Source organism: Erinaceus europaeus, chromosome 8 (assembly GCF_950295315.1).
Source record: "Erinaceus europaeus chromosome 8, mEriEur2.1, whole genome shotgun sequence".
NCBI classification, from domain to species: Eukaryota; Metazoa; Chordata; class Mammalia; order Eulipotyphla; family Erinaceidae; genus Erinaceus; species Erinaceus europaeus.
Window position 1 is genome coordinate 20,061,323 of NC_080169.1, and position 27,494 is coordinate 20,088,816.

Genomic DNA, 27,494 nt, shown 5'->3' on the forward strand with positions numbered 1-27,494 from the left:
GCAAGGATTTTAATCCAAAATATTCTGTAAACATTGATTCCATTTGCTTACCCATAACCTACTGTCCAGTAATTCTCAACTCTACTTTTTATTTCAGTTATCAGCTGTAATTGAAACTGCATAACAATAGAGCCGGAAACCCAGTCTCTTTATCTTTATCTCATAAGAAATTCCTGGAAACTTACCTTCTCTGAGGAAAGCTATAGTGCCTAATGAATTCATGAGTAAAAGTAAATGGAACCCTGACAGTTGTCATTAAGTATCTTGTAGGTAGAGCGTATTTGGAATGTCTTAATTTTGTTAGGAAATAAATTTATTCATATTTAAGCCCATACAGAAGGTTGGGATTGAGTATATTTTTTTTACTTGTGCATTTCAGTATTTCTTTGTATATAAATGATTTGCAATATGACCTGATTAAGACTGTAAAGTCTTTCACAAGAAAAGGCAAAGACAGAATTGTGATCAGGAATTTTATTCAGTCCCAGAGCTGATTTCTGGACTTTTTTTTTTTTTTTAAGCCTATTCAAAAAGAAATGACCGTGGATTATTTCAGCTGTGAAGTACCCAGAGGAATGACTGCTGGTGCTGCTAATGGTCTCTCTGTCCCTCTTCTGGCAATAAATTTTAGTTATTGAAATACAGCTTTGGAGAGAAATGTACTGAAGATTCCTTAAGCTTTTTACAAGACACTCAAAGGCTTTTCACAAGCCAGTGCTCTGCAAATGTGGATTCTCTATGTCTAAACATAAAGGTCCTTTACTGAACTGACTTTAAATGTGAATTTTAATATAGAGTACTTAGAGAAGATAAATGCAGCTGGGCCATTAAAGTATGGTATTTTGCCATTTTTAAGTAATGGGGAATACTGATTATGAAAGATTTCAGCACACATAATATGATTGTCTTTAATTGTAATCTGTTACTACAAGTCTGTGTGACAGAAGCATTAACTCCATTAAAGACAAAGGCATACCTAGAGTCCTGTGCCACTTTTTTATTACTTTCCATGCTGAACAGAATATTGAAGAGGTTATTATCTAAAGGTCAGAATAATGCCCAAGACCTGGCCAAGCCCAGTGAGTGTCAGATGCATGGAATGTTGGATGACTTCATAGTTATGAAATTATTTCATTTCTCATGAACATTCCTGACTTGCCAAGTTAGTGAATTTTAAGACCTCTGAGAGCAGATTTTAAGATAAATGTGAAATAATCCATACTTTTGGAGTCAGGGACTTCCCTTCAGGCATTAGTTCATATTTGACTTGCTTGACTTACACTTGGGGATAAAATGAGTTAGGACAAGGTCTTAGATACCACATTCCCTGACTGGGAAAGAAAACCAACTTGCACAACTTTGGCTGGCTCATGTTTCTTGTTATACAGGCACTAAGAAGCAGTGGTTGCCATGAAATACTTTATTTAACCTTTACAAAAATGTTTTCTTAGTATGGCAAGGCTGTTTAGCTAAATTAAAATAAATAACTGAACATTTTGGATGTCTTTTATATCCATCTGTTGATGTTTTCTTTATTATTATTTTGCTAATTAAAAATAAGATATGACTATAGTAAGTATCTAAATTGCCATGGTGACTAAAAATAAGAGATGATATAAAACTACTTCATCTTTTCTTAGGACATTTGTTGGCATGTTTTTCTACATTAAAGTAAATTTTGCTGAGTGAGGAATGTTACATTTTACATTTGAGAACAATTTGAAATGAAAGTTATTATTCAAACTTTAATTAGGTTTCCCTCATTTTTATTTTCATTTAAAATTGTTTTAAATTTACATTTGTTTGTTTGAAAATTGACTTTCAAACAAACATAACCTGAAAATTTGACTAATTCATGTAGATTTTGAAGTCAAATTAGGATGACTATCAAATAGTATCTACAGATTTTTACCTCATTGGCTTCTGTTTCTCAGTCCACATAAATTAACTATTCTTCATCACTTCCGTCCAACAAACTTATCTGTTCCAGTGAAGAGTTAGATCTAACCAATCAAGACAACCGTTGACATCAGTCTTTCAAGAGAGTGTATCTATGACACTACACATCCTGGTTCATGGTGCAACTCAGTAATGCAATTGATTTTTCATTTATTTCATTATTTTTAAGTATGAATTTATATATATATATATATATATATATATATATATATATATAAAATCATGCTTTTCTGTGCTCATCTATCCATATCAAATTTCTATGAATTTTTATTTCTCTAGTGCTATTCAAGGGTCAGTTGGCTCAGTCACACAATTCTGAACTTAAGGTAGCTATTATTAGTATCATAGTGTATTTTGTCAGTCATGTATCATTTAAATGTAGAAAAAATCAGCAAAGTAGTAAGTATGTGTTGTAATGAAATTGTCTCTCTAAAACAAGCCTGCCTATCATTCTGTTTATATCTGCTTTCATGACTAATGTTTCCAAAACATTAAATATAAGTTAGATTTTTAAAGTATGGGAGGATTTGCTCATTGAATCTTATTGAAAAATTTTATGTGAAGTAAAATTTTCCCTAATTTAGACTTACAGTATAATGCTTTAAAAAAAAACTATTAAATATCTCATTGTTTTTGCTTTCTTTTGTTTGTTCTGGGTTTTTTTTATATATATTTTCATAAATTTTGTTTTTCCCAGTGTATACTGTAGTGAGGCTTGACACCCCCTACCCATATACACACATATTCTGCCCTAGCCAGTGTTCCATATCCATATCATTTGGATCTACTAAGGTCTTTTTAATTGTTAGGTGCTAATTTACCTATGAATACAATTTTACTTATTTTGCCAATCTTCCTTGAGATTTTTTTCCACTTTATTAGGTGGGGATATTGATTTTACAATACATTGTTGACAGATAGGTACAACGTCTCATCTCCCCAAAATAGGTGTCTGCAAGAAATTCTCTCCCCCATCTTACCTCCTCCTCCTCCTCCTCCTCCTCCTTCTTCTTCTTCTCCTTCTTCTCCTTCTCCTCCTTCTCCTTCTTCTTCCCCTTCCCCTTCCCCTTCCTCCTCTTCTTCTTCTTCTTCTTCTCCTTCTTCTCCTTCTTCTCCTTCTTCTCCTTCTTCTCCTTCTCCTTCTCCTTCTCCTTCTCCTTCTTCTTCTTCTTCTTCTTCTTCTTCTTCTTCTTCTTCTTCGTTGGTTAGAATTTTGTTCAATATTTTAGCATCTATGTTCATCAGAGATATTGGTCTGTAGTTTTCTTTTTTGGTTGTGTCCCTGTCTGCTTTTGGTATCAGGGTGATGATGTTGGCTTCATAGAAGCTATGTCTTCAATCTTCTGGAAGGCTTTTAAAAGTAGACATATTAGTTCTTCTTTGAAGGTTTTGTAGAATTCACTTTTAAAACCATCTGGTTCAGGACTTTTATTTTTTGGAAGGTTTTTGATAACTGTTTCAATTTTATGAGCTGTGATGGACCTGTTCATGTTATCTACATCCTCTTTACTTAGTTTTGTTAGTTCATAGGTATCTAGGAAATCGTCCATTTCTTCCAGGTTCTCTAGCTTGGTGCCATATAGTTGTTCATAGAAGTCTCGCATGATATGTTGAATTTTTGTGGTGTCTGTTGTGTTATGTCCTCTTTCATTTATGATCCGATTTATTTGGGTCTTCTCCCTTTTTTGTTTTATGAGTTGGCTAAAGGTTTGCCGATTTTGTTCACCCTTTCAAAGAACTAACATTTACTTTCATTGATCTTTTGTATAGTTTTCTTATTTTCAGTGTTATTTTTTTCTGCCCTAACATTAGTGATTTCTGTCCTTCTGGTTGCTTTAGGGTTCCTTTGTTCTTCTTTTTCTAGGTCTTTGAGATGTGCCATCAGGCTGTTTATTTGTGCTTTTTTGTTTGTTTGTTTCCTAATGTGTGCTTGTATGGCTATGAACTTCTCTCTCAATACTGCCTTAGCTGTGTCCCAAATATTTTGATAGCTTGTATTTTCATTTTCATTGAACTCTCGAAACATGGTTTTGCTTGAAAAGGAAAGAAAAGGAAAAAGGGAAAGACACCTGGAAGGTGTAATAGGTATAGGGGTGAACTGGAAATGAAGTGAAGGCAGTGTTGTTGAAAGAAAAAAAAAAAGAGGAGGATATACATATGCGTAGAAATAGAATCAGCCTGTATCAGTGACCTTGGGAGAACTTACCATTTCCAATGGATTGGATGGGTCACAGATCTGGTGGAAACTGTGTAAGTTTATACCCCTATTATCTTATGATTTTGTAAATCAATATTAAATCACTAAAAAAAAAAAAGGAAAGAAAACAAAGGAAGGAAGGAAGAGAAAAAGAAAAGCCTCCCATGACAGGCATCAAAGGTCCCTTATGTGTCTGTTTCTGTATTATAGTGGTTATCATGTTCAACTCACACCAAAGTTCCCACATTTAGTCCCCTGCACCACCTTAGGTCAGAACTGAGCAATGCTCTGGTAAAAAGGAAGAAGGAGAAGGAGAAGGGGAAGGGGAAGGGGAAGAAGAAGAGGAAGAAGAGGAGGAAGAAGAGGAGGAAGGGGAGGAAGAAGAAAGAAGAAGAAGAAGGAGAAGAAAGAAAGAAAGAAAGAAAGAAAGAGAAAGAAAGAAAGAAGAAGTATAGCAGTATATTTAAAAGATTGTTCATCATGGCCAAGTAGCCTTTATCCCAGGCATGCAAAGTTGGTTTGATATACGTAAATCAATCAACATGATTCACCACATCAACAAAAGCAAGACCAAAAACCACATGGTCATATCAATAGATGCAGAGAAAGCCTTTGACAAAATACAACATCCCTTTATGATCAAAACACTACAAAAAATGGGAATAGATAGGAAATTCCTGAAGATAGTGGAGTCTATATATAACAAACCTACAGCCAACATTATACTCAATGATGAAAAACTGGAAGCATTTCCCCTCAGATCAGGTACTAGCCAGGGCTGCCCACTATCACTATCACCATTACTATTCAACATAGTGTTGGAAGTTTTTGCCATAACAATCAGGCAGGAGCAAGGAATTAAAGGCACACAGATTGGAAGAGAAGAAGTCAAACTTTCCCTATTTGCAGATGACATGATAGTATACATAGAAAAACCAAAGGAATCCAGCAAGAAACTTTTGGAAATCATCAGGCAACACAGTAAGATGTCAGGCTACAAAATTAATATTCAAAAGTCAGTGGCATTCCTCTATGCAAACACTAAGTTAGAAGAAGTTGAAATCCAGAAATCAATTCCTTTTACTATAGCAACAAAAACAATAAGATATCTAGGAATAAACCTAACCAAAGAAGTGAAAGACTTGTATACTGAAAATTATGAGTCACTACTCAAGGAAATTGAAAAGGACACAAAGAAGTGGAAAGATATTCCATGTTCATGGGTTGGAAGAATTAACATCATCAAAATGAATCAAAAAAATTAACCCAGAGCCATCTACAAATTTAATGCTATCCCATCAAGATCCCAACCACATTCTTTAGGAGAATAGAAAAAAATGCTAAAAATGTTTATCTGGAACCAGAAAAGACCTAAAATTGCCAAAACAATCTTAAGAAGAAAGAACAGAACTGGAGGTACCACACTTCCAGATCTCAAATTGTATTATAGGTCCATTGTCATCAAAACTGCTTGGTGCTGGAACATGACTAGACACACTGACCAATGGAATAGAATTGACAGCCCAGAAGTAAGCCCCCACACCTATGGACATCTAATTTTTGACAAAACTGCCCAGACTATTAAATGGGGAAAGCAGTCTCTTCAACAAATGGTGTTGGAAAAAATGGGTTGAAACATGCAAAAGAATGAAACTGAGATATGGAGATTGGGTGGTGGGAATTATGTGGAGTTATATCCCTCCTACCCTATGGTTTTGTTAATTTATCCTTTCTTAAATAAAAAAAAAAAAAGAATGAAACTGAACCACTATATTTCACCAACTACAAAAGTAAATTCCAAGTGGATCAAGGACTTGGATGTGAAACCAGAAACTATCAGATACTTAGAGGAAAATGTTGGCAGAACTCTTTTCTGCATACATTTTAAAGACATCTTCAATGAAATGAATCCAATTACAAATAAGACTAAGGCAAGCATAAACCTATGGAACTACATCAAATTAAAAATCTTCTGCACAGCAAAAGAAACCAATCCCCATACCAAGAGACCTCTCACAGGATGGGAGAAGATCTTTACATGCCATACATCAGACAAGAGTTTAATAACCAAAATATATAAAGAAGTTGCCCAACTCAACAACTAGTAAACAAATAACACCATCCAAAGATGGGAGGAGGACATGAACAGAATATTCACCACAAAAGAGATCCGAAAGGCTGAGAAACACATGAAAAAATGCTCCAAGTCTTTGATTGTCAGAGAAATGCAAATAAAGACAACAGTGAGATACCACTTCACTCCTGTGAGAATGTCATATATCAGAAAAGTTAGCAACAACAAATGCAGGAGAGGTTGTGGGGTCAAAGGAACCCTCCTGCACTGCTGGTGGGAATGTCAATTGGTCCAACCTCTGGAGAACAGTCTAGAGAATTCTCAGAAGGCTAGAAATGGACCTACCTTATGACCCTGCAATTCTTCTCCTGGGGATATATCCTAAGGAACCCAACAAACCCATCCAAAAAGATCTGTGTACACATATGTTCTTGGAAGTACAACTTGTAATAACTAAATCCTGGAAGCAACCCAGGTGTCCAACAACAGATGAGTGGTTGAGCAAGTTGTGGTATATATACACAATGGAATACTACTCAGCTGTAAAAAAAAAATGGTGACTTCACCGTTTTCAGCCCATCTTGGATGGACCTTGAAAAAATCATGTTGAGTGAAATAAGTCAGAAACAGAAAGATGAATATGGGATGATCTCACTCTCAAGCCGAAGTTGAAAAACAAGATCAGAAGAGAAAACACAAGTAGAACCTGAACTGGAATTGGCATATTGCACCAAAGTAAAAGACTCTAGGGTGGGTGATGGGGTGGAGAATACAGGTCCTTCAGAGGACCTAGTGGGGGTTGTATTGTTATATGGAAAACTGGGAAATGTTATGCTTGTACAAACTATTGTATTTACTGTTGAATGTAAAACATTGATTCCCCAATAAAGAAATTTAAAATACATACATACATTTTATATATATATATATATATATATATATATATATATATATATATATATATATATATATATATACACACATATTCTAAAACTTGATTGCATGTATGTATTGCAACATTGATTAAAGCTTAGTATTTGCTAGAAATGTGTAACATTTCTAATGATTTACTATAAGGCACTCACAAAAATATATCGCACAATTTTAATGATATTATGTTTCTTATTTTAATGTATTTTGATTGACTTAATAATTATCAACAGCATTGTAGAACAAGAGAGGGACCATTTCATACAGTTCCCACCACCAGAGTTCCATGTCCATCCCCTCCATTGGAAGGTTCCCTATTTTTTTTTTATCCTTCTGGGAGGATGGATCCAGAATAATTATGTGGTACAGAAGTTGGGAGGTCTGGCTTCTGTAATTACTTCTCCACTGGACATGGGCATTAGCAGATCGATCCATATCCCCAACCTATTTCTATCTTTTCCTAGTGGGGCAGGGCTCTAGAGAGATGGGGTTCCAGGACACATTTGGTGAGGTCATCTGCCCAGAGATGTCAGGTTGACATCATGGTAATGCTGTTGTGTTTGTAGATATGATACAAGTAGCACTGTTTCAAGTAGTCCAATAACTACATTTTTATAAATTACTTGTATTTAATTTCTGTAAAGCCTCTTTCCTGCTTATTGATGATTAATATTCCAGAAGAAAACAGAGGTCACTGACCTAATAATTCAATACTTGTTCAAGAATTTATACACATGCTCAAAAACTGATCTCCCAGAACAATGATTTTTGTTTCAAAATAACTCTCCTTTCTAGGATTAAAAATTCAGGGGCTCCATTTGTGTTTTTTAACTTTTTAATTTAATTTTTGATAGAACAGAAAGAAATTGAGAGGGAAAGAACAGAAAGAGAGAAAGGGAGACAGAGAAACCTGCTTCACTACTTGTGAAGCTTCCTCTGTGCAGGTGGAGTCTGGGGCCTTGAATCTGCCCCTTGTACAAGGCAGCATGTGCACTACCATAAGTCTGGGCCCATTTGCATTATGATCAAAGATATTTAGGGGGATGTAAGTAGATGACTTCATAATATAAAGTTCATTTTCTAAATGACACTGGTAAGAAGTTCTTGCACAAATGATTTGAAATCATAGCTTACCACTTTTCTGACTTTGTAGTCAGGGGGCTTTATAATTGTGTACAAAAAGAACCACTCCAAGTTAGGCTGTCACCTGCTTCTGTTTATCAGAAATTTCTAAGGTCCTATATATCTTTTACTCTATTTTGACTTGCCGTTTTTCGAGTTATTTCTCTAGGTAAATAAAAAGTGTACCTTCCAGGGAGTCGGGCTGTAGCGCAGAGGGTTAAGCGCAGGTGGCGCAAAGCACAAGGACCGGCATAAGGATCCCTGTTCGAACCCCGGCTCCCCACCTGCAGGGGAGTCGCTTCACAGGCGGTGAAGCAGGTCTGCAGGTGTCTATCTCTCTCTCCTCCTCTCTGTCTTCCCCTCCTCTCTCCATTTCTCTCTGTCCTATCCAACAACGACAACAACAATAAAACAACAAGGGCAACAAAAGGGAATAAAAAAAAAAAAAAGTGTGCCTTCCCTAACCAGATTACCCCTGGAGTCCTACAATAATTTTTCCCCCCACCTTACAAATTTTCAGTGTAATTCCCCCTTTTTTTTCTCAGTATAATTCTTTTTTTGTTGAATATGTTTCTTCCACTGTATTGAAAATTATCACTGTAAGTAATATGTTTAATTCATCATTATGCCTACTATATGCAGTACAGTTTAGTGATTGACAACACTTAATAACTGTCAGTCCTAAAAATGTTTGCTAAATTGAAAAACAGAACTATTGCTCTTGGGGAAAAAGTCTCAACTAATTGCATTAAATTGTTCTAGGAAACATATAAATGGGTGCTATGGCAAGCCAGACTGTGAGGAAGGAGTTTTGGAGGTTACAGAAGTGAACTAAAGATCACACCAGCCTAAAGAAAATGTCCAAGGCTGAGGAGACAGCATAATGATTATGCAAAAGACTCTCATGCCTGAGGCTCTGAGGTCCCAGGTTTAGTCCCTAGCACCACCATAGGCCAAAGCTGAGCAGGGCTCTGATTTTTCTCTTTGTATCTCTCTCATTAAAAAGTAAAAATTTTAAGTGCCCAGAGTGCAAGTTGGAAAGCTGTCACACTAGCTACAGTGTATAGAGACCTCATGCAAGAGTCTGAATTTGAGTTTAAAATAGAAATGTATGATTCCGTCTTATAAAATGCAGGCTGTGTGTGCTTTCTATTAGACATTTTCATTGTAATTAAGTCAGTTTTATCTGATTGGAAAATAGTACACATTTTATATTATCAAATTTGAAAATGACATGGGGAAAATTCACAATACATACATACAAGAAAGGAAACTTACAACCCTAAGAACCCCTATAACCCCAATGTAGCCACTGTTAGCATTCTGCCTTATTTCTAGCCTTTTTCTCCCTTTGAACTAGGCATATATATAAAGTATATAAATTCATTTTTCAAAAATGGGACATATACTATGCATACACTTTTGCAGTGTGCATTTATAGACCTTCTGTTGTCAACTGAAACTGTTACTGTGTTTTCATGTTGTGAGGGTTTTTTTTTGTTTTTTGTTTTTTGTTTTTTTCAATGACTTGAGAAGATGCTACCATTTACATATGGTTAAGAACAGATGCTGAGTAATCACACCTCACTCCAAATCTGATACTTCCAGCACTGTGACCTGGAAGAAGTCACTCAATCTCCCTGCTCTTCAATTTGCCTTTTCATCTATAAAATGAAACAAAAATATTGATTTTACAAGATTGCTTTGAGGAAATAAATAAGAAAAGATTTGAAAAGCACTTAGCTTAAGACTTGGCACCAGCTGTGTATCTAATAAATGATAGCTGCTATTATTATTATTTTTATAGTATTTAGTCCAGCATTGTCATTTTTCAATATTTTACTTTTGGTTTTTTGGGGGGTAGGGTCATTCCTTTCCTTTATTGTTGTTTTCCTTCTTTCTTTTTTTGATAGATGAAGAGAAAGATTGAGGGCGAAGGGAGAGAGAGAGAGAGAGAAAGACATCTACAGCACTGTTTCACCACTCTTGAAGCTTATCCCCTACAGATAGGGGTCAGCCACTTGAACCCTGGTCCTTGAGCATGGTGATGTGCACTTTTCCAGGTGTGACACTGCCCAGCCCTGCTATTTTTCATTATTAAATAAATGCTATGATAATCATATCTAGATAAATCTTTTTTTAATATGCATTTATTTATTTATGGGGGTTGCAGTGAGAGAATCAGAGCATCACTTTGGGGCACGTAATGCCTGAAAAGGAACTCAGGGCTTCATGTTTGAGAGTCCAACACATTATCCATGACACCACTTCCCAGGCTGTTCTAGATAAATCTTTAAACATTATTACTGTAGGATCAATTCTTCTGTAGAATTGACAAATGAAGGAGTATCTGAAAGTAGATATTTTCAAAGCAAGAGCTTTGAGCTTGAGTTACCTCATATCTGCAACGTTAGAAAAACTGCTGTAGCTTATAATAGAGGGATTGGGGATCCAGAACTCTGGTGCTAGGAATGGTATGGAATTATACCCCTGTTGACATAGAATTTTCTAAATCAATAATTTAAAAAAAGAAATGTTCTGCTTGTTTTAAAAACTATTTCAGATACTCAGAATATGGTGAAATTCAGTTGCCTTGAAAAAGCAATGACAAACAGCATATTTCATTTTATTGTTTTGTTAATCTATTGGGATACAATATATGATCAGTCTCACTGATGTGTTTCATACAAGCAGTTTAGCTGACTTGTTTAACTGGGTTTGTAGCTTTCCATGTATTACCATACTATTTTGTCACCTTCACACAATAGGGAGCATATCAGTCTCATAATCATATTATTATTCTAGATAAAAATTTTAATATGTTAATTTTGACTCTTGATACCCACATATTATATAATTTGGATTCAACTTTACATGCTAATAGTAATGTTGCAGTATTTGAATCATAAACCTGAAAGATCACATTGATTTATTGTTTTATTTATTGTCATCAACATAAATCAAATATCTTGTATTGAAAAGTCATTTAAATTAGATTGCTTATAAATATTTCAATGTAGTACTCTCTTAGGGTATTTTATACACAAATATTGCTATTGGCATTTTAAATATGTACTTTGGGTTATTTTTCGATAATCTTGATTTATTCAATATATGTTTATTGAATATAGTTTAATGTATATTCAATATATTATTGAGAACTAAGCATTAAGGACATAGGCATAAGTTTAGAAATCTGAAAGTAAATATGATACCAAGTGTTAATACCTACAGGTGTATATTAATACATTCAGTAGTTTATTTTATTTATTTATTCCCTTTTGTTGCCCTTGTTTTATTGTTGTAGTTATTATTGTTGTTGTCGATGTTGGATAGGACAGAGAGAAATGGAGAGAGGGAGGGGAAGACAGAGAGGAGGAGAGAAAGACAGACACCTGCAGACCTGCTTCACCACCTGTGAAGCGACTCCCCTGCAGGTGGGGAGCCGGGGTTCGAACAGGGATCCTTATGCCGGTCCTTGTGCTTTGCACCACCTGCGCTTATCCCGCTGCACTACCGCCCGACTCCCACATTCAGTAGTTTATTTTGGTTGAACTGCATGTTAAGTTTTTAGAACTCAAAATTTTCTACAGGCAGTATAATGAATGGAAAATTCTTTTAAGTGATTTGATCTTCAGATTCTAGACTGTTACATATCACTGTAAAGTAAATTATTATAAAATGCAAACAATATGTAAGTTACCTGAAGGTAAATTCTTAATTTGTAATTATTTAGGTAGCTATAAGCTTGACAACAGTTTTAACGTGAATAGTAAAATAAGAGTCACAGGAAAGTGCCTATTGACATCAGTTTCAGTTCCCACTGAAATAATCAGAGTAGCTCCTATTTGACTTTTTTCTCTTAATGGAAAAATATTAGACGCTAACTAACTAGACTAATGAGAGTGAAAAGCCTACATAGGAAAGGTGGTCATGGAAGTGATTTATAAAGGAAACTTAATAGAGAGAAAAGAAAGTTTCCAAATTTGGAAGAGAACATAAACATTCCTTGGGCTCACCTACTCCACTAGGAAAAGATGGAAACAGGCTGTGGGTATATATGGATCGACCTGTCAATGTCCATGTCCAACAGAGAAGCAATTACAGAAGCCAGACCTCCCACCTTCTGCATCCCAGAACGACTTTTGACCCATACTCTCAGAGGGGGAAGAAATGTTAGGGGAAGATGACCAGAGGGCTCTGAACTCCTATTCCATCAAAACCCAGGGAGAGAAGAAGCAAAAAGGAAGGACATTTGAAAGTCGCAACAGATGTAGGGTCAGATAGTCTTACCATAAATTTCACCTTTGTATGTCTGCTTTTATAGTTTCTTCAGTGAAGAAATAGAAATAGTGGCTTAAATTTTATTAATAAACAAAGGTTTTTTTTTTTTTTTTTTTTTTTTAGTACTTGTGAAATTTAGTCAGCAGGTCTGACAAGAACAAAATTTGCCTCTCTCACTTGATGTACAGGCACTGCTATTCTCTCCTGCTCAGACCACCTTTGAAGAAAGGACTTGGGATTCTTCTGATCTTCCTGAATTCTTGCGGATTTTTTTTTTCTTTTTTTTAACCAGACCACTACTGCTCAGCTCTGGCTTATGGTGGTGCAGAAGATAGAGCCTCAGACTTCAGAGCCTCAGGCATGAGAGGCTGCATAGCCTTAATGCTGTCTGCCCCTGACTCTTGTGTACTTTTTCTTGGGAATATATTTCTTCTCCTAATAAATTATATAAATCTATGAGCCAGAGAGTTCCATCACCAGGAAGGGTATCTGCATTGACATACATGCAACCCATTCTCTAGCCCTAGCACCATATAGGAGGTTCCATGGCAGTGGAAGAAGCTTCACTAATGTGTTGTTTCTTTCCTTCTACGTATCTGTCTGTCTGTCTGTCTGTCTATCTGAACTTGTAAAATGTGACCTAGAGCAGTGAAATTGTGTGTGCAGATGGCCTCAGTTCTGTGTGTGGGGATGGGGGGGTGCGTGCGCGCGCATGTGTGTGTGTGTGTGTGTGTGTGTGTGTGTGTATGTGTGTATATCCCCTATACACTTAGCACTGTGCATAAGAAATGTCTGTGCATGATACATTGTGTACATCTAATTTCCAATGATATTTAGATGTTTTTTTAAACAGACTATCAAACATCACGACTAACAATGTAGATAGGGACAGGTGTTAAGTTTCTCTCCTTTTTTTGTATGTGTGTGAACTAAATCCAAATATAGATGACTTTTTATAATTCAAAGAAACATTTGCATCAACATTCTGAAAACAGCTGCCAAGTGAAAACTGACAGCATATTCCTTGGTGAGCTTTAGTCAGTAAGAGCTGTATACATAGAGTGAGCAGCTACTTAAAAATGAGCTCATACGCAAAAATGAAATTACTTTCCATACATGAAAACTTCCTTCTAAAGGCTGTTAAATTTTCAGGAAAAATGTAGCTGAACTTGATCTTAGTTACCTTTCCTCTTTATTTTTGTCATTTCTAGCTATTCCTCTCTCCAAAGAAAACGAACTTTTTCGTTTCTTTTGTTTTGTGTGTGACCTGGTCTTTATTCCCCAATGCTGCTATAAAAAACTGAAGTGATTCCAAACACTGCTATTGTTTTCTGTAACTAATATGGAAACATCAATGATAGTCTGGCACTTTGGTGTTAGAGTATATATAAGACCAAGTTTTCCCGAAAGGTATTTGCTAGTCAGGATATGTTTTTTAAAGCTGTTAGCCTTCTTTCACATTGTCAATAAATAGAGAATGAACTGGGAGCAGGGAGACAGGCTTGGAAATTTTTAAATAAAGCTTTAAGACATTTCTTTTTTTTTATTTTGTCAGTCTTTTATTTATTCTTTTTTTTAAATTTTTTATTTATAAAAATGAAACATTGACAAAACCATAGGATACAAGGGGTACAGCTTCACACAGTTCCCACCACCAGAACTCAAGATTTATTTTTCCAATCTTTCCTTAATTATACACACACACACACACACACGCACACACACACACACAAAATATTGTAATGACCAAGGATCTTAAGAAATTTTGTAATTTAAGTCCTTTTTAAGGGAAGTTCCTATAGCTAGACCTAAAAAATAATCTTTCCATCAGAAAACTTTTATTTTTAGTGGCAATTCCCATGTAAATTCCTAATGCACTCATTTTAAGGGCATATTATGATAACTTTTGCAGAATGTTTATAAAGATTTATTTATTTTGTTAATTGGGAAAATGTTTCATGTAATGAGCCTTAGGCTATCCCTTTTAAAATATTATATATGATATAAAGAAAAATATTTGTATAATTATATAAATGTTTTTCCTAACAGGCCATTTTATTCTCTTATAATTACAAATCATATAGGACACTGTTTATTTTCATTTAAACATGCTTCCTAAAAAAGCAGTAGTTGTTAATTTTCTTAGTTACAGTCAGTGAATAGGAGTAGAAAGAATAAGCACTTGTTGATCATGAAAGAAATTCATGAGCAAATATAAATGTAGATAAGGAGATTCAGTTGTTAATAGTTACAGAAGATACATACATGGAAAAAATTAAAAAGATACTTTCTTATAGATTCAGAATACTGAAAATATTTTAATCTGACATATGTGCTCTTACAAGAGTCTATTAAATTAATTGTATCCTCAGATTGCAGTTTTCTTCTTAGTCAAAAGGAAAAATGAGGTATGGTAATTGGAGTAAAAAAAATAATGCCACAAACCAAATTTAGCTTTAATTACTGTCTAGTCATAAGAAGGCATAAACTGTCAGCCACGACCATGGTTCTTTGATCTGACATTTCAGCCTTCTCGTCCTCCAGATGAATGAAATGGTCTTTTCTCAAATGTTCAACAGGCCTTTTACCATTTGATAGGACAGTTATTTTTAAGAAAGTTTAAAATGTGATCTGGAAAACCACATTGACTCGATGTGGCATATTTGCTATTCTTAGCCGGGTTGAATAAACTGGATGTGGATGAATAATGCAGGTTAGAAAGAAAACAGATGCTAAATATTACAAATAGGAAGGTTTTCCAGCAATAAGACTTTCATTTTAGGACTAGATTTTTGTTGGCACTTTTGGCGTGGTGACGATGCTTGTTTTTCTCTCCAGCTGCTACACATCTGTATTGAAGGTTGGGGCAATTGGCGTTGGTCGGAGCCTTTCAGCATGGACCATGCAGGGACTTTTATTAGAACAATTCAGTACAAGGGTCGAACTGCTTCACTCATCATCAAGGTCCAACAACTCAGTGGAGTGCAAAAGCAGGTAAGTTTATGTCCCATGACCAAAATGACTCTTAATTATTTGATGTAATCAATGGAAGAGATGAAATATGTTAGAAATCACAGTGGCCTGCCTACTTAAACCTAGTGCATCCAAGTATATATGCACCTGCTAAGTTAGCTTGTTGATGATCCTGATGATGATGATGATGATGATGATGATGATGATGATGGCTGCTAAATCCCTTGCCCCACATCTTTTACAAGAATTGCTAACAAGCAGTAACATTTACTGTGTTCAGTTTCACCTCTTCTTCTGTCACCACCTACCTTCTGGTTGAGGTGCTAATGAGCTGTGAAATGGCCAAAAGACCTTTGCTGAGGAAGAAAAGAAGCTAGTGGTGTTGGGGACCTTGGATAACCCAAGGATGGGTAACCAGAAGTTGCTTCTCATACTCTGAAGAATTATCTTCAAGAAAGTGTTGTTACATGCTTCCAATATGGAGTGGGCCTGGGTCTCCAGCAAGCTTTCCTTGTGCTAGGAGGTATTATTAGATGCAGTAAAAATTCACTGCAGTCTAACTCTTGGCATATAAAACTTCAGCTCTCAGCACATATTTTTACGTATTTTATAAAACTTCCTTTTGGCTGTTTTTGAAGTTCTAAGGCTGCAAAGGGGAAAAAAAGTATCTGACACTTTTTTGTGTGTGTTCCTAAGATGTGAAAATGTGGTTTCTAAAAGATGTTTTTCAAGCATAGAGCATATGACAAGAGTAGAAAGGGAAAAAAAAGGAAATATTAAAATCTGAAAACTGGCTTCACTGCACACATAAAAACTGGATTTATCATAAGGGTTTTAACATATACATCTGCATCTAGATTTTCACAGTCTATCCAGAGCTGATGTGAACAGAGGACATGATGGAAACAGCACACAGCCTCCTGGGAAAGGAAAAGGGGAATTTTCCATACCAAGCACCAAGGGATACTCCATTGTTGTGTGCTGGGCAGGTGGGGGGAGCAAGCAGAAAGCAGCTGCTGACCCTACTAGAAGAACCCATACTGTGTACATACAGGTCTGCACCTCATCAGCTTGCTGGGCTTCATGTTATTATTCTTGTGGAAAGAGGAAACTGTAGCAAAGGAGTCTCAGAATAAAGACTTGGAGGAGTCTTCTCAACCAAGTGATCAAGCATTTGCTGATTGCCCACAGTGAAATGAAAGACAATATGTGTGTGACACCATCCTAGCTCTTAAATTTTTTTTTTATTTAAGAAAGGGGACATTAACAAAACCATAGAATAAGAGGGGTACAGTTCCACACAATTCCCATAACCCGATCTCCATATCCCATCCCCTCCCCTGATAGCCTTCCCATTCTCTGTCTCTCTGGGAGTATGGATCCAGGGTCGTTGTGGGTTGCAGAGGGTGGAAGGTCTGGCTTCTGTAATTGCTTCCCCGCTGAACATGGGCGTTGACTGGTCGATCCATACTCCCAGCCTGCCTCTCTCTTTCCCTAGTAGGGTGGGGCTCTGGGGAGGCGGAGCTCCAGTACTCATTGATGGGGTCGTCTGTCCAGGGAAGTCTGGTCAGCATCTTGCTGGCATCTGGAACCTGGTGGCTGAAAAGAGAGTTAATATACAAAGCCAAACAAATTGTTGAACAATCATGGGCCTAACGACTGGAATAGTGCAGATGAGGTATTGGGGGGTATTCCCTGCATGTTCTTGTGTACTTTTGCTTTCAGGTATATATTTTTCCCCTAGTTTATGGGCACATGTGAACCTATGCTCTATCTCAGGGGACCTGCCCAACAGCAAATGAGTGGCTGAGAAAGCTGAGGTACATATACACAATGGAATACTATGCAGCTATTAAGAACAATGAGCCCACCTTATCTGACCCATCTTGGACAGAGCTGGAAGGAATTATGTTAAGTCAGCTAAGTCAGAAAGATAAAGATGAGTATGGGATGTCCCCGCTCTTAAAATTTAAATTTATATAAACACAACAATGTATCAGCTGACAGTAAGGATAAAGGGAAAATTGGGGTTTCGTTAAGAAGATATGCCTTGAGCAGAATTTGAATTAATAGTAGGCTCTGTAGCACAAACAAAGATAGAAGTAAAGGGCCAGTGGGTCCATTGAAGGACTCAGGGACCACTAGTGAACTTGAGCTGGTAAATAAGATCAGAAAGTGTCACTGATTCTGGTCTGCCTAGGGCTCTAGCATGAGTATGCTCTTAACTTCTTCTTCTAGTGTTTGCCCTTCTTCCGTAGCCAGTCAACAGCATCAGGTTGAGCCTGATGTAAAGTTTCGAGACCTCCTTTGAATCTGGAGAGGTGGCAGTCGTTGACTATGTGGGTCATAGTCTGTCTGGAGCCGCAGGGGCAGTTCGGGTCGTCTCTGGCTCCCCAGCGATGGAACATAGCGGCGCACCGGCCATGGCCTGTTCGATAGCGATTGAGGAGGGCCCAATCATAACGTGCTAGGTCAAAGCCGGGTTGACGCTTGCAGGGGTCTGTGATGAGGTGTTTGTTCTTTACCTCAGCTGACTGCCAACTCTGACTGCTCTTAACTAATACCTGCCCAATCAACACATACTGAGCTTCTGATTCTGTCATTCATGATCTTTTAAGAATGCTTTCTCCACCTTCCCATTCAGCATGAGAAAGTGGTCAGCACCTGCTTGAGTATTGCAGAGAATAAGAGACTGATTCACTCACACAGCAGCCCTTCCCATCATTGATTACTTGGAGCTATTGATGAACTTCTTTCCTAATGCTGAGCCTGAGTCTCTCACTGAATACCTAGCTTTAACCATTCCTTAGAACTTGTGAAATACACACAACTTTATTATAAGGATTCCACAAGTTACCTCTCTTCTGTATTATAGTCCTTCAGAATCATGATCTTTCCAGTCATTTCCTTTTTCTTAGTCTGTAGTTCTCAAAGTTGATCAGAATCCCTTGCATGGCTAGGTTCTATTTCCAAAATCGCAGATTCAGTCTTGAATATGGTGTGGTCATTTGTATTTCTAACAAGTTCTGTTATTGTATCTCTATCAAGCTGCTATCCCAAGGCCCATACTTTGTTAAAAATTTCTTTCCATCAGGTTATTTTACTGGACTTCACACCTGTAAGATTCCACTGCTCCTAGTGGGCATTGTTTTTTAGAAGGTAAGAGAGGAGAATAGCACAATACTACTTCATTATTCATGAAGGTTTTTTAGTGATGAATAAGAACTTAACCTGAGTCCTTGTACTTAGTATAGTATATACTCTAATAGGTAAGCCAGCTCCAGACCCCAGGTTTATTTATTTACTTATTTTTATTTTATTTATTCCCTTTTATTGCCCTTGTTGTTTTATTGTTGTAGTTATTATTGTTGTTGATGATGATGTTGTTATTGGATAGGACAGAGAGAAATGGAGAGAGGAGGGGAAGACAGGGGGAGAGAAAGACAGACACCTGCAGACCTGCTTCACCGCTTCGTAATTCCCCTACTGGTGAGAAGCCCGGGGCTGGAACCTGGATTCTTAACTGGTCCTTGCACTTTGCGCCATGTGCGCTTAACCTGCTGCACTACCACCTGACTCCTGGTTTATTTACTTTTATGAAAAAGAAAGGGGATGTGGGGGTAGGGAGAGAGAGGACCAGAGCACAGCTCAGCTCTGGCATGTGGTGATGCTGGGAATTGAACTTGGGACCTTCTGTCTCAAGTGCAAGTCTGGTACACTATTGCTATAATATTTCCCCACCTCAGCCACACTACGGTAGCTCAGATACTCTCTTCCCCGATCAGTTATTTTGCTTCTATCAATGGTTACTAGTTATTATGATGTCAGAGTCCTTCCATGGAGAAATAGTTTTCATTGTCTGGTGGCAAAGATCATGGGCAATTCAGTTGTATTTGCAACCTGTGTGATCTTTAACCTCACTGTGAAATCTATTTCCTTTTCTGTAAACAAAGTGATAATAGTGTGTTCCCACAACTATTAGTGTAGGGAATAAATGAGTATAAATGAGTATAAAGTACTTTGAAGGAAGCTGGGCTGTAGCACACCTGGTTAAGTACACACATGTAACCATGGGTGTAAGGACCTGGGTTTGAACCCTGGCTCCCCACCTGCAGGAGGGGACATTTCATAAGCAGTGAAGCTGGTCTCCCTCTCCTCTCTCAATTTTTCTCTGTCTTAGCTAATAAAATATATATACATAAGTATATAAATGTATAAAACAAAATATATGATGCTGTAACAGATAAAAAAAAGTTGGTCAGGAAAAATGCATTTTTTAAAAGTTTCATATAATGTTACCTGCTTTTTTTCCTAGTTGTAAAAGATAGGAATATCTTAAATATAGTAATTCATATCTATGTTGTCTTAGACAAATTTATTGATGTTCTATACTTTATAATATTTATGTAAGAGAAAAAAACCCTATAAATAATAGTCCACTATTGTTATCTTATAATGCTATAATATTAATATTGATATTATGGAGTATTTCTGAAAATAAGAAAAACCCAAATGAAGGGCATAAAAAGCACCAGTGATACCACCTCCCAAGAAAAATAATTTCTGCTGGTCTTCTGAGTTTCTCAGATCATTAACATTTTTTTAAATCTTAATGTAAAGAGGGTTTCAAATAAGGATTTACAAAAAATCCATACACTGGATATCCAGTATAAGGACCCAGCTCTAAGCCCCCGCTCCCCACCTGCAGGGAGGATGCTTCAGGAATAGGACCCGTGAGGCAGTTCTGCAAGTTTCTGTCTTTCTTTCTCCCTTTCTATGCCCCCCTCATCTCTCTTAATTTCTCTCTGTACTATTCAATAAAGTAGAAAGGAAAAAAAAAAATAAAAGGAAAAAAATGGCCACTGGGAATGATGGATTTGTAGCGCTGGCACCAAGCCCCAGCAATAACCCTGGTGTCAATAAAAAAATAATTCATACACAGGAAGTTTAGTGAATACTTTTTAACCATCCACACTATTAATCTTAAACAAAAATATCATAAGACAAGTGGTGCCAGATCACATCTCAGGATTTTCCGAACCATTATCTTTGTGTAATGAATTTAATGATCCTTTTTTTGTAAGGATGCTCTCATAGTTTCACTTTTTTTTTTTTTTTTGCTTTTTAAAATAAGTATTCTTTTAAAAGGAAAAAAGGATCTAGCCAAACAGAACGGCCTATTTGGAGAGCAATAATGGAAGTAAAAGCAGCCCTCACACTGCATTTACCTTTTATTTTTTACTTATTTTATTTAAATGAACAACTCTGTAGGATAAGAGGGATACAGTTCCACACAATTCCCACCATCAGAGTTCCCCATCCCACCCCCTCCATTGGAGCTTTCCTATTCTTTATCTCCCTGGGAGTATGGACCCAGGATCATCATGGGGTGCAGAAGGTAGGATGTCTGGCTTCTGTAATTGCTTCTCCACTGGACATGGGCACTGACAGGTGGATCCATACCCCCAGCCTGTTTCTATCTTTCCCCAGTGGGGTGGGGCTCTGGAGAGGTAAAGTTGTCATGTTGACGTCAATGGTAGCATCCATAGCTTGGCGGCTGAAAGGCATTAAGATATAAGGCAAAAAGATTGGTTAGTAATCAGAAACCTGAAGGTAAGAATATAGCAGATGAGATTTGGGTTCTCTTGTTTTGGGAAAAGTTAGAAAATACATTTTCGTTTTCTCCCCTAGGAACTGGGGAAGTTCATTTTTCCATTCCCACTACAGTAAAAGGCACACACTGCATAGTTGTTAGGAGTGAGGAGGGAAGGAGAAAAGCTGGATCCTCATGCAAGCTCTGTTTTAACACTCCTAGAGGGGGGTCAGGCAATGGTACACCCAGTGAAGCACATGTATTACTGCAAGCAAGGACCCAGGTTCTAGGCCCCGCTCCCCACCTGCAGCAGTGAAGCAAGTCTGCAGGGATTCCTCTTTCTCCCTATCTCCCTATCCTCTCTCATTTTTTTCTCTGTAATATCTAATTTTTAAAAATGGGGGGGGGGATGGCTGCTCAGAGGAGTGGGTTCATAGTACCAGCACTAAGCCCCAACAGCAATCCTGGTAGCAATAAAAATAAAATAGAGAGGGGTCAGGCGGTAGTGCAGCAGGTTAAGCGCATATGGCGCAAAGCGCAAGGAACAGCTTAAGGATCCTGGTTTAAGCCCCTGGCTCCCCACCTGCAGGTGAAGCAGGTCTGCAGGTGGCTGTCTTTCTCTCCCCCTCTCTGTCCTGTCCAACGACATTAATAACAACAACAATAAACAACAAGGGCAACAAACGGGGGAAAAAAAATAGCCTCCAGGAGCAAAGGATTCGTAGTGTAGGTACAGAGCCCCAGCAGTAACCCTGGAGGCAAATAAATAAATAAAGTAAAATAGAGCAAAAGAGGAAGAGACAGTACAGTACTATAATTTACCTCTGATGCTGTGACATTCCTATGTGGTTGCTGGGCTCAATCCAGGGCTGCATGTGGGGCAAGGCATATGGTCTAACCATTGAGCCATCTCCCTGCCCATATAATTCATAGTTTGAGTTCTTGTATTTCGTGTAGTCAAATGAGATTGCTTATCAGAATAGTAAAAAATAGAACATGGACCAGCAAAATAGCCCACCTGGACACTGCACCAAATTTGCCACGCACAGAACTTTGTTTTGAGCCTGGCCTCCACCCCATTGGAGGAGAAACTTCATTGCTGTGGTCAGTCAGTGTTTCTCGTCCTCCCCTCCCTCCCTCTCTCCCTCCCTCTCTCCCCTTCTATCTAAAATAGACCGATGTGGTGAAGCCCCCCAGTGACCAAAATAAATAAACAAAAGGTGAAATGCAAAAATAGCAATTCACTTCACCTAAAAAGAAACACATAGACAATTATTATGACTGATTCTAGGTAATATTGAAAGGTTCATCAGGCTACTGTGTCAGGTTTAAACCACATGTTTCATGTGTCCAAATTGTGAAAAGAAAAAAAACATTTCATTTCTGCTTCTTCCTTGTCCCTCTCTCTCTCTCTCTCTCACACACACATATGCAAGTATGTACAATATTTTTGCAATTAAATATAATTTTTTTCATTGTCAGGGTAGATTAACTAGCATTTAGATTAGTTCTAGTTTAAGTCCATCAGAGAAGCAGGGTTTCCTCAATTAGCCAGGTTAGGAAAGAAGACAGGAAACAAGCTTCCACAAGAGCTCTGTGGATTCCTGCCTCCCTCCCATCTTGGCGTCTCTCCTCCTACCCACCTGGCCTGGAAATTTGCAGTAAATCACAGCTGCCTAATTACCAAGTTGTGTTTGGTGGGGTGAATGTGTGCCTCTCCCTGATGGACCTTAACCACATTAATACCCCCCCTGGATGATGGAGATTTGACTAAAGCTTGTTGAACAATGTTTGATTATCTGTGCCCTGCCCTTCCTGTACATCCCTCATTTCTCCAGTTGAACGAAAATTGATTAGATATAAAATCTGTCAGGAATTTTGTACCTTATACAGCTACTCATATACACATATCTATTTCCATACTTCTCGTCCCTTCATCAAAGAAAGCATTATCACTCTAAAAATTAACTGTGTTTCCTTATATGCATACATGTTTTTAAATATACATGTACTTTTAATTATGGTTAAGATATTTTCCAGTGCATCTGTTTCTCTGGAGCTATTCTTTAATATCACTATTCTTCTTGGCACTGATCTAATAAGAGTTCTGAAACCTGCTAAGTAAAATCAGATGTGGAAATCTCCAGTACACATCTTTGTAGCTTTGGGAAAAGAAAGGAATTAGTGTGAAACCTGGATATGTGTATTAAAGAGAAATCTTGCATTAAAAAAATTAAGTAGCTGTCCTCAAGTGATAAATTAATCTTGAAGTCCTAGCCATCCATTTTAAAATAAAAGCATTGTAAGTATTGCCACTTTGAAGAAAAACAGACAAGGCTCTCCCTGAACCCTGAAGGGAGCAGCCATGAAGAGTCCATGAATGAGGAGTATAGCCTTTTTCAATTCCCCTTTATCTAAGTAGCAGTCCCTCCCTGTCCTTTCTTAAGGATTTTTTAAAAATCAAATATGAAGGCCTGTTTAATAAGCTTTTTAGTTGAAAATGAAACTATAAAAACCCACCAAGAGGATCTCTTGTCTTTAAACAAAGTCACTCCCAGATGGTTGTAGAGATTCTGTGGTTTTGTGAGACAGGGAAAAAAAAAAAAAAAAAAAAAAAAACACTATATCTCCCAGAGCATAAATGTTCTGAATAGCTGTATGCTCACTTTGCCAGACCTGGGGACATAAGAACCAAGGGAAATACTGCTTTCAAATGCTTATTTAAAGCTAGGGGATATGTGGCCTGGAGAGATAGCATAATGGTTATGCAAAAAGCCTTTAATGCCTAAGGCACCACAAGTCCCAGATTTAATCCCTAGCACCACCATGAACCATGAGCTCAGCAATGCTCTGGCATAAAATTCAATTAAATAAATAGAGCTAAAATGCTGGGCATCATCAGGCCTTTCATGAGTGTTCTAGAAACCCCGGCATTTACTAGAGAAGAGCTTGCCCACTAGTTCAGGAGTCATAGTGCCCTTGACTTTTTCTTATTATAAAAGCATTATTTTTAAAGCTTTTAATATAATAGCTTAAGTGTCTAGGGGAAATGTAACATAGAGCTTGCCTTTTTTTTTTTTTATGTTGTTGTTTGTTTTGTTATCAAGGATGTATTTGTTTCAAAGCACCATTCAGCTTCAAAGTATGTTGTATCATGGACTGAACCCAGGATCTCACCCTTAAGAAATTAGCTAGAGGGTCGGGCGGTAGGAGGGTCGGGTGCGAGGGGTTAAGTGCACATGGTGCAAAGCACAAGGACTGGGGTAGGGATCCTGGTTCGGGCCCCTGGCTCCCTACCTGCAGGGGGGTCGCTTCTCTCTCTCTCTCCCTCCTCTCAATTTCTCTGTCCTATCAATGACATCAATAACAGCAACAATAATAACCACAAGAACAAAAACAACTAATGCAACAAAAGGGAAAAAAAATAGCCTCCAGGAGCAGTGGATTCATGGTGCAGGCACTGAGCTCCAGCAATAACCCTGGAGGAAAAAAAAAAAAAAGAAAGAAAGAAAGAAAAGGAAAGAGAAGGAAAGAAAAGAAAAAAAGAAAGAAAAGAAACTGGCTTAAGCAGTCAGGGAGATAGTGCAGCTGGTGGAGCTTGAAGCGCATGAGCCTGGTTCAAGCCCTGGTGTCCTATGTATCAGAGCAGTGTTCTGGGGCTTTCTATTTCCTCCCTCCTTCCCTCTCTTCCTCTCCCATCCTTCTCCTTCCCTCCCTCTCCCTCTCCCTCTCCCTCTCTTTTGAAAATAACTACTGTAAAAGAAACAAATCTTAAAAAAAAAAAAAAGAATTTAGCTTAAGAAAAAGCTAAGCTTTACTATTCAGGCAGTACAAATTGAAGTATCAAATGTGGGGAGATAGCAGATATTACGTAGCATAGTTGCAGATTTGAGGCCCCAGAGATGTCAGGATCAATCCCAGGCACCTCCATATGCCAGATCTAAGCAGTGTGTGCCCCTCTTCTCGCCTCCCTTCTCCTCTCTCCCCAAAATAAAGAAATGAATCCCTAAGGGGCCAGGCAGTGGCACACCTGGTTAAGCACTCACATTACAATGTGCAAGGACCAAAGTTTAAGCCCCTGGTCCCCACCTGCAGGGGGAAAGCTTTACAAGTGGTCAGGAAGGTCTGCAGGTGTCTCTCTCTCTCTCTTCTTCTCTAACTCCCCCTCCCTTCTAAATTTCTCTCTTTCTCTATCCAATAATAAGTAAATAAAAATATTTGAAGGAAGGAAGGAAAGGAAGGAAGATACATTGCAATATGCAAGGGCCCAGGTTTAAGCCCCTGGTCCCCACTTGCATCAGGGAAGCTTCATGAGTGATAAAATGGTACTGCGGATATCTCCTTCTCATCTCTATCTCTCTATCTCTCCCTTCCCGCTCAACTTCTATCTGTTTCTATCCAAAATAAATAAAATATTTTAAAATGAAATAAATATTTTAAAACTAATAATAACTTTTAGACTCTAAATGCTTGTTTTGACAATACACTGGTTCATTCATACTTATTTTTGTGGATAATGGTTTTATTTTAGATTTTAACATGATGTATTAGTGATTTAATAATAGTTCACAGGATTATAAAATTTGGTTACTGAGATGGGGTCAAGGCAGCCCAGTAGGGAGGCCCCGGGCTTCCCTTCTCCCACAGAACACATGCAACCAACTGCATAGAAATGGGCCTGAAACCCGGACAAACAAGTTCCCACAGCACAGAACAAAAAGGTCAGCACCCAGAGAGGCACACAGAGAGACATCTACCCCAAGAAAGAAACTCCACAGTGCAGCTACAATCAGGAAGAGCTCACTAAAGTGCAGAACTTAAACCTGGAGATCAGAGGAGCAGAATGTTCTGAACTCTCAGCACAGAAATACTCTTACGGTGTTACAAGAGGCAAGGCTAGGTGCTGCAAACCAAGAGGCAGCTACATTAACAACCTTTGGGTTAATTAATTAATTCCCAAAGACCTCTGCAACCACGGTGCCATATTAGAGTTCAGTCTCTACAGTAAAAGAACAAACACCTCATCACAGACCCCTGCAAGCGTCAACCCGGCTTTGACCTAGCACGTTATGATTGGGCCCTCCTCAATCGCTATCGAACAGGCCATGGCCGGTGCGCCGCTATGTTCCATCGCTGGGGAGCCAGAGACGACCCGAACTGCCCCTGCGGCTACAGACAATGACCCACATAGTCAACGACTGCCACCTCTCCAGATTCGAAGGAGGTCTCGAAACTTTACATCAGGCTCAACCTGACGCTGTTGACTGGCTACGGAAGAAGGGCAAACGCTAGAAGAAGAAAAAGTAAAAGCCCTTGGAGGGTAGATTCCCAGAGGAGTGTTCCACCCCTAGGCAGGTATTTATGGAGACTGGGAGCTGGCTCACCTGGTTGAGTGCACTTTGCTCTGCACATGGACCTACGTCACGCCCCCAGCCATCACATGGGAACAGGTGGGGAAAGCTTCACAAGCAGTGCAGCAATGCTGTGGTATCTCTCCTCTGTCTCAATCTCTCACCCTCTAGTTGAAAAGGGCGTGGATAGAAAGCTCACCGGGGTGGGGCGGTGGCGCAGTGGGTTAAGCGTATGTGGCGCAAAGCGCAGGGACCGGCGTAAGGATCCCGGTTCGAGCCCCCGGCTCCCCACCAGCAGGGTAGTCGCTTCACAAGCAGTGAAGCAGGTCTGCAGGTGTCTGTCTTTCTCTCCCCCTCTCTGTCTTCCCCTCCTCTCTCCATTTCTCTCTGTCCTATCCAACAATGAACAACATCAACAATGGCAATAATAATAACCACAACAAGGCTACAACAACAAGGGCAACAAAAGGGGGAAAAAATGACCTCCAGGAGCGGTGGATTCATGGTGCAGGCACCGAGCCCAGCAATAACCCTGGAGGGGGAAAAAAAAAAAAAGAAAGAAAGAAAGAAAAATGGTTCACCTAGGAAGGCACAGGCAGAAGCTTTGGTGCTATAGTGTCTGCCCATCTCTCTGTCTCTTGCCTATCTCTTCCATTCTACTTGAAGAAAGAAAGAAGGAAAGGAAGGAAGGGAGGGAGGGAGGGAAAGAAGGCTGAGCAATAACAGAAGACTAGATACTTAGTGGCCAAGGAAATACTCAGTGGTAGAACATTAGGCTTACATGTCTGAGATTCCCATTTCATCCCCCTGCACCACCTATACCAAGTGGTACTCTGGCTTGTGTCTCTTTCTCTTTGTTCTTGTGGTCACTCTCATATATAATGAAATCATTTTTATATTGCCTCCATGGTTATCAACTGCTAGAGCGTGGTGCCAGCACCACAAATCCACCAGTACCGGCAGCCATTTTATTTTATTTTATTTTATAATCTGATAAGACAGAGACATTGA

At 38.3% G+C, this 27,494-nt stretch overlaps 1 protein-coding gene across 1 annotated transcript in view; it reads left to right on the plus strand.

Annotated features, from left to right (window-relative positions):
• Positions 1-27,494, plus strand: part of VPS13B (vacuolar protein sorting 13 homolog B) — a 634,327-nt gene that overhangs the window by 553,208 nt on the left and 53,625 nt on the right. Inside the window, exon 43 of the mRNA XM_060195774.1 lies at positions 15,405-15,604. Within this exon, the coding sequence (XP_060051757.1) occupies positions 15,405-15,604 (200 nt within the window). The remainder of the gene's footprint in view (positions 1-15,404; positions 15,605-27,494) is intronic.